A 12,232-nucleotide genomic window follows, 5' to 3' on the forward strand; every position below is an offset into this window, starting at 1 on the left:
AACAGCCCCGGACCATTATTCCTCCTCCACCAAACTTTACAGTTGGTACAATGCATTGGGGCAGGTTGCGTTCTCCTGGGATCCGCCAAACCCAGATTCATCCGTCGGTCTGCCAGATGGTGAAGCATGATTCATCACTCCAGAGAACACGTTTCCAATGCTCCAGATTCCAATGGTGGCAAGCTGCACACCACTCCAGCCGACACTTGGCATTGCGCATAGTGATCTTAGACTTGTGTGCGGCTGCTCAGCCATGGAAACCCATTTCATGACGCTCCTGACGAACAGTTATTGTGCTGATGTTGCTTCCAAAGGCAGTTTGGTACTTGGTAGTGAGTGTTGCAAACGAGGACTGACGATTTTTACGTGCTGTGAGCTTGTGTGGCCTACCACTTCGTGGCTGAGACGTTGTTGCTCCTAGACATTTCCACTTCACAATAACAGCACTTACATTTTTGTGTGTGTGTGTGTGTGTGTGTGTGTATATATATATATATACACACACACACGTGTATATATACACACACACACACACACACACACACACACACACACACACACACACACCCCGCAGCAATGTTCCAACATCTGGTGGAAAGCCCTCCCAGAAAAGTGGAGGCTGTTATAGCAGCAAAGGGAAGACCAACTCCATATTAATACCCATGATTTTGGAATGAGATGTTCAACGAGCGTGTCCACATACTTTTGGTAATGTAGTGTAAATATATACACTCAGTATACTCAGTGTACAGTTGAAGTCGGAAGTTTACATACACAGTTTTTCAACCACTCCACACATTTCTTGTTAACAAACTATAGTTTTGGCAAGTCGGTTAGGACATATACTGTACTTTGTGCATGACACAAGTCATTTTTCCAACAATTGTTTACAGACAGATTATTTCACTGTATCACAATTCCAGTAGGTCAGAAGTTTACATACACTAAGTTGACTGTGCTTTTAAACAGCTTGTAAAATTCCAGAAAATTATGTCATGGCTTTAGAAGCTTCTGATAGGCTAATTGACATCATTTGAGTCAACTGGAGGAGTGTACCTGTGGATGTATTTCAATCCCTACCTTCAAACTCAGTGCCTCTTTGCTTGACATCATGGGAAAATCAAAAGAAATCAGCCAAGACCTCAGAAAAAAAATTGTAGACCTCCACAAGTCTGGTTCATCCTTGGGAGCAATTTCCAAACGCCTGAAGGTACCACGTTCATCTGTACAAACAATAGTATGCAAGTATAAACACCATGGGACCACGCAGCCGTCACACCACTCAGGAAGAAGACGCGTTCTGTCTCCTAGAGATGAACGTACTTTGGTGTGAAAAGTGCAAATCAATCCCAGAACAACAGCAAAGGACCTTGTGAAGATGCTGGAGGAAACAGGTACAAAAGTATCTATATCCACAGTAAAATGAGTCCTATATCGACATAACCTGAAAGCCAGCTCAGCAAGGAAGAAGCCACTGCTCCAAAACTGCCATAAAATGCCAGACTACGGTTTGGAACTGCACAAAGATCGTACTTTTTGGAGAAATGTCCTCTGGTCTGAAAAAGGTGGAGGCTTGCAAGCCGAAGAACACCATCCCAACCGTGAAGCACTGGGGTGGCCACATCATGTTGTGGGGGTGCTTTGCTGCAGGAGGGACTGGTGCACTTCACTTCAGCCCTGACCTCAATCCTATACAAGATTTGTGGGCAGAACTGAAAAAGAGCGTGCGAGCAAGAAGGCCTACAAACCTGACTCAGTTACACCAGCTCTGTCAGGAGGAATGGGCCAAAATTCACCCAACTTATTGTGGGAAGCTTATGGAAGGCTACCCAAAACGTTTGAACCAAGTTAACCTGCCTGGGAACTCGCCAACAGCCAATGAAATTGCAGGGCGCCAAATTCAAACAACAGAAATCTCATAATTCAAATTTCTCAAACATACAAGTATTAGACACCATTTTAAAGATAAACTTCTCGTTAATCCAACCACAGTGTCCGATTTCAAAAAGGCTTTTCGGTGAAAGCACAACATATCATTATGTTAGGTCAGCACCTAGTCACAGAAAGCATACAGCCATTTTCCAACCAAAGAGAGGAGTCACAAAAAGCAGAAATAGAGATCAAATTAATCACTAACCTTTGATATTCTTCATCAGATGACACTCCCGGGACAACATGTTACACAAAACATGCATGTTTTGTTCGATCAAGTTCATATTTATATCCAAAAACCTCAGTTTACATTTGGCTTTGCCTCCAAAACATCCCGTGAATTTGCACAGAGCCACATCAATTTACAGAAATACTCATAATAAACTTTGATAAAAGATACAAGTATTATACACAGATTTATTGATATACTTCTCCTTAATGCAACCGCTTTGTCAGATTTCAAAAAAGCTTTACGGAAAAAGCAAACCATGCAATAATCTGAGTACGGCGCTCAGAGACCAAAACAAGCCAAACAGATACCAGCCATGTTGCGGAGTCAACAGAAGTCAGAAATAGCATTATAAATATTCACTTACCTTTGATGATCTTCATCAGAATGCACTCCCAGGAGTCCCAGTTCCACAAATGTTTGTTTAGTTTGATAAAGTCCATCATTTATGTCCAACTACCTCCTTGTTGTTCACGCCTTGAGTTCACAAATCCAAATTCATGACGCGGTCCAGACGAAAAGTCAAAAAGTTCCGTTACAGTCCGTAGAAACATGTCAAACGATCTTTAGGATGTTAGGATGTTTTTAACATAAATCTTCAATAATGTTCCATCCGGAGAATTCCTTTGTCTTTAGAATTGTAATGGAACGCAGGTCGCTCTGACGTGAGGGCGCATGATCAACTCATGCCACTCTGGCAGACCTGTTACTCAGTCAGCTCTCATTCGCCCGCCCCCACTTCACAGTAGGAGCCTCAAACAAGGTTCTAAAGACTGTTGACATCTAGTGGAAGCCTTAGGAAGTGCAATATGACCCCACAGACACCGTATATTCGATAGGCAATGAGTTGAAAAACTACAAACCTCAGATTTCCCACTTCCTGGTTGGATTTTTCTCCGGTTTTCGCCTGCCATTTGAGTTCTGTTATACTCACAGACACCATTCAAACAGTTTTACATACTTCAGAGTGTTTTCTATCCAATACTACTAATAATATGCATATATTAGCATCTGGGCCTGAGTAGCAGGAAGTTTACTCTGGGCACGCTTTTCATCTGAACATGAGAATGCTGCCCCCTAGCCCAAACAGGTTAAACAATTTAAAGGCAATGCTACCAAATACTAATTGAGTGTATGTAAACTTCTGACCCACTGGGAATGTGATGAAAGAAATAAAAGCTGAAATAAATCATTCTCTCTACTATTATTCTGACATTTCACATTCTTAAAATAAACTGGTGATCCTAACTGACCTAAGACAGGGAAATTTTACAAGGATTAAATGTCAGGAATTGTGAAAAACTGAGTTTAAATGTATTTGGCTAAGGTGTATGTAAACTTCCGAATTCAACTGTATATACATCTATATTGTCTATGTTAATGTTTTAAATGTATGCAAATTATAAAGTATTTTTGTCTGTATTGTCTTTTTCGTTATGTGTCGGTCCCCAGGAAAACTAGCTGTCGCCATTGGTGTCGGCTAATGGGGATCCAAATAAAAATCATCAGCACTATTTCAATGCCCTATTTTAAGCCTCTGGGCTCAGCCAGCACCCTCTCTCTAAAGAACACAAAGAGTCAGTATGTTTGAGTATGTGCCGTGGCTAGCTGTCACTCAGGCTAATGCACTAACACAGTATGGACGAGGCCCACAGCTGCACACATCCCAGCTGCCTCTGGACCGTCACACGGCAAATCCACCCCATTTCTACAGCTGCTCACTTCTGTAACGGAGGAGTTGTGAAGAAAAGAGGGGGAAAGTCACAAAAGGTATGAGTTTATGGGTACAGTATGTTCTCATGGTATTGAGAAGTGTCTGGCTGCTGGAGCTAGAATACCATTGTTCAGTCAGACTTCTGTTCTTTCAGTCTTGGCCTCAAAAAAAAAGATGTAATTTTATAGAATATGTTTTCTTCTGCGAGAAAGCATGGCTTGACTATAATAATTAATCCGAAGCATTGCTGGGAGCCTGAGAGTTTGCTTTAGGATTAAGCATATTTATCCATTTAATAGACCATCCATAATAATTTACCCTCTTGCTGCCCCCTGTTGGATGTCTATGACATTACATCATATGGTGACAAGTGATGATTAACATTCAATTGCATTATACTCTAATGAGCATGCAGAGTTCCCCCATCAGTAAGTGACAGGTTGATATCTCAGCCAGGGGCTCTGGTTAATGGCATTATATCTTATCTAGATGTACATGTCAGAGAACCACTAGCAGCTGTGTATTATTATGCCATGAATGTTTCCATTCGTGATGAATAGTGTGTAATCTGGGGAGCTCTTCAAATAGATTTTTAGGAAGGGCTGAGGGCTCCTTTCCTCAGTAAAATAATGACTGCCAAAACTAAGGTTATATTCAGTCTTGAAAAACTCTCTCTCTTGTTCCCTCCCCCCTCTTTCTAGAAGAGGGAATCATTGAAGATGTGAAGAGAACATCTTCCTCTACCAAAGATGCTTAAAATATGTTCATAGAATTTCCTTCAGTCATTTTAAAAGCTTCCTTTCAGATGCCTTCTTTAATTTAATATTTTGGCTCATCTGAGTTCAGTCCCGAATACATACTTAAAGAACTGTAATACTTCAAGCAGGGCTCCATTGTTGATGAACCTAGCAGTGTGCAAAGACTGGTCTCTGAGAGGGAACAGCATCCCATTGTGCTTCCATCAGCAGAGGTCAGGGGATGCTCCATCAAGCAGGAAGTGGGCTGCTCACTGAGTGGGCATAGGTCTACTGAGGCTCCTATGATGGACGGTTCCATATTCGAATGAAGGCTTAATTTGAAGTCTATTATTTCCTTAATCTGAATTAATATAAAAATGTATGTGGGGAATGGGCCAATGCGTCAAGAAATATGGAGAGATATAATGCAACCTCATAAATAATGACAGCGTTTGTGTCATTCAAAGAAAGCCAGGCCTGATTTCTCTGCTCAGGGAGCAGCACTACTTTCATTTTTTTGGATGATTTGGTTCTCTAAAACTTGATTAGAGAATCTCCAACCTCAGGAGCCTGATTATATATGGTTAGTAGTGAAATTCCCTCATGTTTTGGAGTTACAGTAAAAGGCAGGAATAGATTAGGCATGCATGCTCAATATAATTTCAAGTATTTGTTGAATTCCTCATATGGAAATGCTGTTATCTACTTTTAAGAATGTAAGATACAAGTGCCTTCAAAATGCCTAAATGAGGAGGGGCATCATACTCACAACAGTCTCTGTTTAGAGGCTCCAGATGGGCCAAGGGTCTCTATCTCTAGTCAATAATCCCAAAACAGACAGCTTTACCCCATCTCCCAGGGGGACGAGGAGGAGCTGAGGATTAAGTGGAGGTGACCCAATTAAGACAAGGTTAAAAAAGGAAAAAACAGGGATTGGAGGCAAAATTAGGGATAAGGCCAGGGCAGAGTGAGTGTTGTCCTGTTGTGAAGTGGTGGAGGGAGAGGGAGAGAAGAACATGGGGAGGAGGAGAGGGAATGCCACACCATACTCAGAGATAGTTAAATGAACTGGTAGTGTCCGCTGAACTATAAGTGGAGGATTTAGTGGGTGGAGAGGAAACGTTGTGCCTGGTGACCAGCAGGGTCAGACGATGAAAACGACACACACACACTGTTAAATGGGAGCTGCACTTAGTAAAAGCAACACTCAACCTCCACCCATCCTAGTTTAGAGTGCACAAACATGCACACACAATAATGTAGATACACACACGTAGGCATACTCATGCAAAGTATTTACAACACAGTGTCAGATGACCATATCCTAACTTAACATTCACATGACCACAGTAACCCAAACCTATGCATTTTCAGTCACAACTGTGGGAAAATAATAGAGTCAAAATGTGACTAATACCGCTTGTTTATGCCTGATATTTTATCTGCAGAACTCTGTCCTGGTTTTATGGTCCTGGTCTTATGATTTTTTATCAAAGCAGGCACAGTGAACACCTAACATAGTTTATACTTAAAAGAAGGCCCCTGGTTCAGGAGATGAAAAACAGAGATATGCCATTGACAGCAGTCAGCTCTTGATTAAACAATGTAAACCTCTTGGTCGTTGGAGAGGGGTGTCTAACAGTTAGCCCCATGGACTTTGGCGGTCCAACACATATCGTATGATAATATTGGTAAGCAAATTATGTTTATAATGCAAAAACGCATTAAGGTTTACCCAGAATTCCAGAATGAACACGTGCATGGATATTTGCTGTGATAATTGGCAACGTGATTTCATAGTCACACTCGCCAAGGTACCAATTTAGCAACGGTAATTAAAATCTTAGCCTATACCTAATGAATAGGCTACTTAAATTACCATTTTAAAATTGAGACGTCAATAAAATGTTCAGTTAACTCTGTCTATGGCAGGTTTTTACTCCTTTGGAAATATGGACGCTTTTTAATTTCCCCAAAACAACTTCCAAATAATGAGTTGCACCCCCCTTTGCCCTTGTAACATCCTCAATTCATCGGGCCATGGACTCTACAAGGTATCGAAAGCGTTCCACATGGATGCTGGCCCATGCTGACTCCAATGCTTCCCACAGTTGTGTCAAGTTGGCTGGATGTCCTTTAGGTGGTGGACCATTCTTGATACACACCGGGAAACTGTTGAGCGTGAAAAACCCAGCAGCGTTGCAGTTCTTGACACACTCAAACCAGTGCGTATGGCACCTAGTACCATTCCCCGTTCAAAGGCACTTACATCTTTTGTCTTACCCATTCACCTTCTGAATGGCACACATACACAACCCATGTCTCAATTGTCTCAAGGCTTAAAACTCATTATTTAACATGTCTCCTCCCCTTCATCTACACTGATTGAAGTGGATTTAACAAGTGACATCAATAAGGGATCATAGCTTTGCCCTGGATTCACCTGGTCAGTCTATGTCATAGAAAGAGCAGGTGTTCATAATACGTTGTTCACTCAGGGTATGCTCCAACCGTTCACGTTTCAATATTTGCATACTGGCACTTGCTTCTCCGAATCTGGAAATACGCTACAAAATCTTGCCTCAAAGTGTGTATTATGGCTTAATTACTGTCCAAGGCTTCGCAAAAAGTCTCAAATCTATGTGTTGAAATAAATGAAACTTTACATTCGAAACAGCCTAATATCGAAAGCCACGTTGGGCTGCTACAGCATACATCACTCACTCAGTCGGGATGCATGCCGAAGTGCATTCAAACTCTCACCGTTGTAAACATTTGTCAAACCCTCGAGAAAAGTTTCCTAATATCAAAAACAAAGTACAATTGCTGTATTTGTCTTACTTACCATTCAAACTGAGGGAACAAATAAGAACAAACAACAATATGAACGAGTTCTTTGGAAAAGACATGCTGTTCCTCTCGTCTTATCCAGTCCTTAGAATGAAACTAGTTGATTTTCTCGCACAAGGAGAGCGCGAGCCAGTCTGGACTGTAGGGAAGGAAAGCGAGGGAGGGAGGGGTGAGGGCGTGGAGTTGCAGAAAAAGGTCTGTCGTCTACTCTATTGTACTGTCTGTAGGAGAACATTTTGGATTTCCAAATTCCTTCCCCATTTCCTTTTGTATTTAGTGAGAAACACGAGTATTTTTCTTGGAAGAAAGAAAATGTATCTATTACGGATGGTAAGTTTACATCATGCCTGGAATAACACCTCTTGGCCAACATGGTATCTCATTTGGCTATCTTTATGTATGTAACAGTATAGCTTTCGTCCCTCTCCTCGCCCTGGGCTCGAACCAGGGACTCTCTGCACACATAGACAACAGCCACCCTCAAAGCATCGTTACCCACCCCGCTAACTAGCTAGCCAATTCACATTGGTTACATTCACTATAGGGTGGCTGTATCATGAACTAGGACTGATAAATGAAATGAGAAAATATGATTTATTGTGCATATTAACCCTAAACAATTTCTATGAGGATATAGCATGAATATCATCAGCTAATGTAATAATCCAATAAGGTAATGCCATGACATAAAAGGATTTGAACAAGGAATTAACATTCTATCCTATTAACATGACCCTTTGTTCTCTATAGGTAAAGAAATAGCCTACTGTAAATTAGGAGTCCGTGATTAGAAGCCGTGATTAGGAGTCCCATATGGCGGCGCACAATTGGCCCAATGTCGTCGGAGTTTGGCCGGAGTAGGCCGTCAATGTAAATAATATATATTTTTTAATGGGCCCTTGTAAACACAGTAGTGGCCCCAACTCTCAACCCTAGAAAAAGGGCTTCTCCGGGGCATCTTAGCTTGCAGGTCGTTAATGACCTCGGCTGTTTTCATCACTTGACTGTCACCTCCGCTAACAGCTGCAGCAAAGAGGGGCTCCAGAGCGAGGCTGCCACTCCAACTGTCCTGCAGGGTCGGATCCCCCTCCATACACTAACCGGGCCTGGGACACAGTGCAGGGGGATATAGGGTTACAAATGGATGGAAGATCAACCCATAGGGCAGACATGAAGAACAGTGGCAGTTATAGAGCTATGTTGAGCAATAGATGTAACAGGACACATATGTTCTGTTTTTACATTATTTTAGGTTGTGCAGGATATCTGGTTCGGCAATATGTTTTCTTTTTGGTGAATTAAACATTCAATCTCCTCAATGGTGGTATATTTAGACTTCTAAATATAACAAGGACCACATCAGAAACAATGGTGAACAATTAGTGTTAATATTTTACTAAAGAATTTCTGCTTACAAAATGGTACAGGTACCACACTGTCAGTGTAGTTAAGGTCACCTACATCCATCACACACTCCGCATGCGTTACCCCATGTGGGTGTGTTTGTTCACCTGCGGGTACAAACAGTCATCACTGTACACAGTAGGAATTTACATTGCTACCACCCCTGCAAGTGCGCTAAATCTGGTCCAGTGGATTTAGAAAGAAGGTCACAAAGGCAGCATGTAGCACAGTCCCTTGAGGCCGAGGTACAGTAAAGTCCAGATTATAGAGCAGAGAAGGCAAGTCTGAAGCAAATGAGAAAATGCCATTGACGTGGACGCAGAGCCCAAAATCCTTTATTTTCTATGTGATAGAGAGAAGGCAGAAAAAGACGATTCCATGCTTACATTTCATTTTCTATCTCAAATTGATTGTACCTTTCGCTCTTGCTCTGTCTCTCTTTCTCTCTCCCTGTTATAAGTAATTAAGCATTTCACTGTTAGTCTACACCTGTTGTTTACAAAGCATGTGACAAATAACATTTGATTTGTATCAGAGTTTCCCATCTGTCTCTCACACTGTTGTGTCACCGGAGAGCAAACAGAGAGGGGAGAGATGGGGGTGACAGTAAGATTTAATGGTCAAACACCATTAACACACACACAAATTACTTTACCAGGAGACAGGTGCCAGTTCAGATGATCTGCACACTCTCGTTAAGTCTCCAAGTTGACTTTTCCAGAATGATTGTGGTCTGGAAAAACAAGCATGACTTTTGTAGACTCAACTACAAGTGTTTCATGAACAAGTCAAGATCACTGTGACAAAGCAAGTTGTCACTTCATTAAAATGGGGTTCAAAAGTACAGCTGGACCGATACCTCATATCAATGAATTATTTAGTCTGAAACAGACAGGTTAACAAGAGGTTGAAACTCAGTCAACAACACACAGTATTTGTGCTTTTCTGTTTCTTGGACATATTTTTGTAGAATGGTTAACAAAAAGTCATTATCTTGCTAGATTAATGTAATGCATATTCTGCAAATACCAGAATGATGACCGTTATGACTAATCAGCACATTCACAAAACACATGATATCTCTATTCCTCACCCTAGTATCATATGATGAATCCCCTCCCGTTGGGCTTACTGGGGTGAGGTCAGGTGCTGATGATGTGGAGGACATGAGGGAGAGATGAACCAACAGAGGATTAGGAGTAGCCCTGAGGCCCCTATATGCCGCTGCTAAATCGTGGCTGCCACTACAACAATTCTTTTTTTTTTTGGGGGGGGGGGGGGGGGGGGACTTTCAGGAGGGGAAAACAAAACTTTTTCAGTGTAAACTTAAATGACTAAAACCAGATTTAAAGTATGTAAAAAAATATAATGGAGAAATACATGATTTAATAAGATCATCTTTCAGAACTAACAATGACCAAAATAAAAACTAGTCAGAGAGAATCTGAAATTCCAAAAATTTTATGGCATGGGGTCCCCATTGATTTTGTTATGTTTGGGTCACTCCGATAGCATAAGAACAAGGCATAAGCCATGGCAAAATGTGTATAATTGCAGGAAATAAGCTTTAAAATGGAAAATTCTCTCAGCCCATGGCAAAATGTGTCGAATTGCTGTTAATTAGCTTTGAAACTCCAATTTTTCTCACAGCCCCATGACAAATGTGTAGAATTGCAGGAAATAAGCTTTAAAACTGTAACATGTTTAAAGTTAAAAGTTTTAATGTCACGTGCACAAGCACAGTGTAGTGCCTTTATTCCAAGCTCTAAAATAGCCAAGGCAAAATTTATAGAATTGCAGGAAATTTTCTTTAAAACAGCAACATTTTGACTCTGCAGCCAAGAGGAAGGCCTCTAAAACTGTGCACTTGGCCACGCCCACTACCAAAGCCCCCACCCTGTAACTTTGCCACCGCTGCTGAAAATAAATCCTAGGGGAAACACTGCCTGAGGTGTGACTGGTTTCCATAGCTGCCTGCACAGAACTCCCCATCATTAAGATCACAGAATACAAGGCTTCCCCCCCATCTCACTCGCTTTGATTACTTACTGATTGCAGTCAGTCACCATGAAAATCCCTAACAAAGTTATTTGTTTCACACACCATCCAAAACAATCATGAGAAATAGTGAATGGAGAATTACGGGAGAAGAGCTGCGGGGATCAAAGTCAAGTTAAAGGCGCTTCTCTCCTGACAAAACCTGCAATCAGTACAGGGATCTTCTCTCCTACAATGTTTGATTTTGGTGGTTGGTGTCTGTCTGGTTGAATAAGACCCCCCACTGTATGGGCTTACTCATGGTAACGATGCAGCATCAGGAATGTGTATTCTTCTCCTGACAAAAACCACCTCCATGGCCACAGGCACCTGCAGATCCCACCTGGATAGTAGTCTTACACCAAAACTGGAGGCGTTCTGTCGCTAGGGAATGCTGGTGTGATGATATCTATGACTGTGTGAGTGTGAGAACCCTAACGTGCTTGTTCTTTAAAAAAAAACATTTAAAAAACCTATATTGTTGGATTTTCACTTTCTACTGGGTTGATTGATTTGATGGCAAATTCATTAATTAGTGATGGGCTGTGGCTGCATTTGGTGTACATTTAAATTAAAATATAATAGTAGCATACATATTTTACACCTCCAATCTTTTTCTTATTACTCTTTGGTTCCCTCATTGCCTTGCTGTTAAAATTCGGCACCACTGTAAAACAATTACCAAACCACAGCACTCACAAGACAACAAAACTGCTTGTAAAGACAACACAGCAAGATGTAGACTGTAGATAGTTCCAGATCAGTTCTTACAACAAATTCACCACAACACCAGTTAGGGCGGAGCACCTAACCCAATATGGCACAGGTTTTTGTTTCAAGATATTCAATGTGAGGCGGCTGGTATAAGCTAGTGATACAGAGCTAACGTGATTAGCCTGAGTTTTCTCCTCCTTGTTGCCGGGAGTGGTAGCTTGCACTGGCAGGTCTGGTTACACAGATTGGGAACCGAGTGTGTGTCCACAGGGGTGTCAGACTCGCCAGAGCCAAAAGCGAAGATGACATGCAAGAGCTGAGGACAATATCAAGGTCCTTTTTCCTCCCTGTTCAGATAGTCTAAGGTTATTTCTGAAGGTCATAGTGAAGGTTTTGGGTTCCTATTACCTTAATTATAGGTCATAGGGTACAAAAAGTGACCTTGACCTCTCGTTGTTCTGCCTTTGAAGGAATATTAACAAAGTCAGTCATGTATGTCATTAGCTGGATCTGTATGGTTCTGGTCCCCATGTAAGTGTCTGCGTTGGGACAGAAATTCACCTCAGGGTATCACACATTTCACTCATCTCAGTTGTGGCATTTCACTAATGTGTG

At 41.6% G+C, this 12,232-nt stretch overlaps 1 protein-coding gene across 3 annotated transcripts in view; it reads right to left on the minus strand.

The window, feature by feature from the left end:
- The window catches only part of LOC139537519 (cell surface glycoprotein MUC18-like), a 90,377-nt gene extending 81,976 nt beyond the window's left edge, over positions 1 to 8,401 (minus strand). For 2 of the 3 annotated variants that reach the window (XM_071338928.1, XM_071338929.1), the window contains exon 1: positions 7,458 to 7,614. In XM_071338928.1, the coding sequence (XP_071195029.1) occupies positions 7,458 to 7,521 (64 nt within the window). In that variant the 5' untranslated portion in view covers positions 7,522 to 7,614. Of the gene's footprint in view, positions 1 to 7,457; positions 7,615 to 8,229 lie in introns of those variants that run through there. The other variant, XM_071338930.1, reaches the window with a different exon arrangement.
- Positions 8,402 to 12,232: the final 3,831 nt, after the last annotated feature.

Source organism: Salvelinus alpinus, chromosome 13 (genome assembly GCF_045679555.1).
Source record: "Salvelinus alpinus chromosome 13, SLU_Salpinus.1, whole genome shotgun sequence".
NCBI classification, from domain to species: Eukaryota; Metazoa; Chordata; class Actinopteri; order Salmoniformes; family Salmonidae; genus Salvelinus; species Salvelinus alpinus.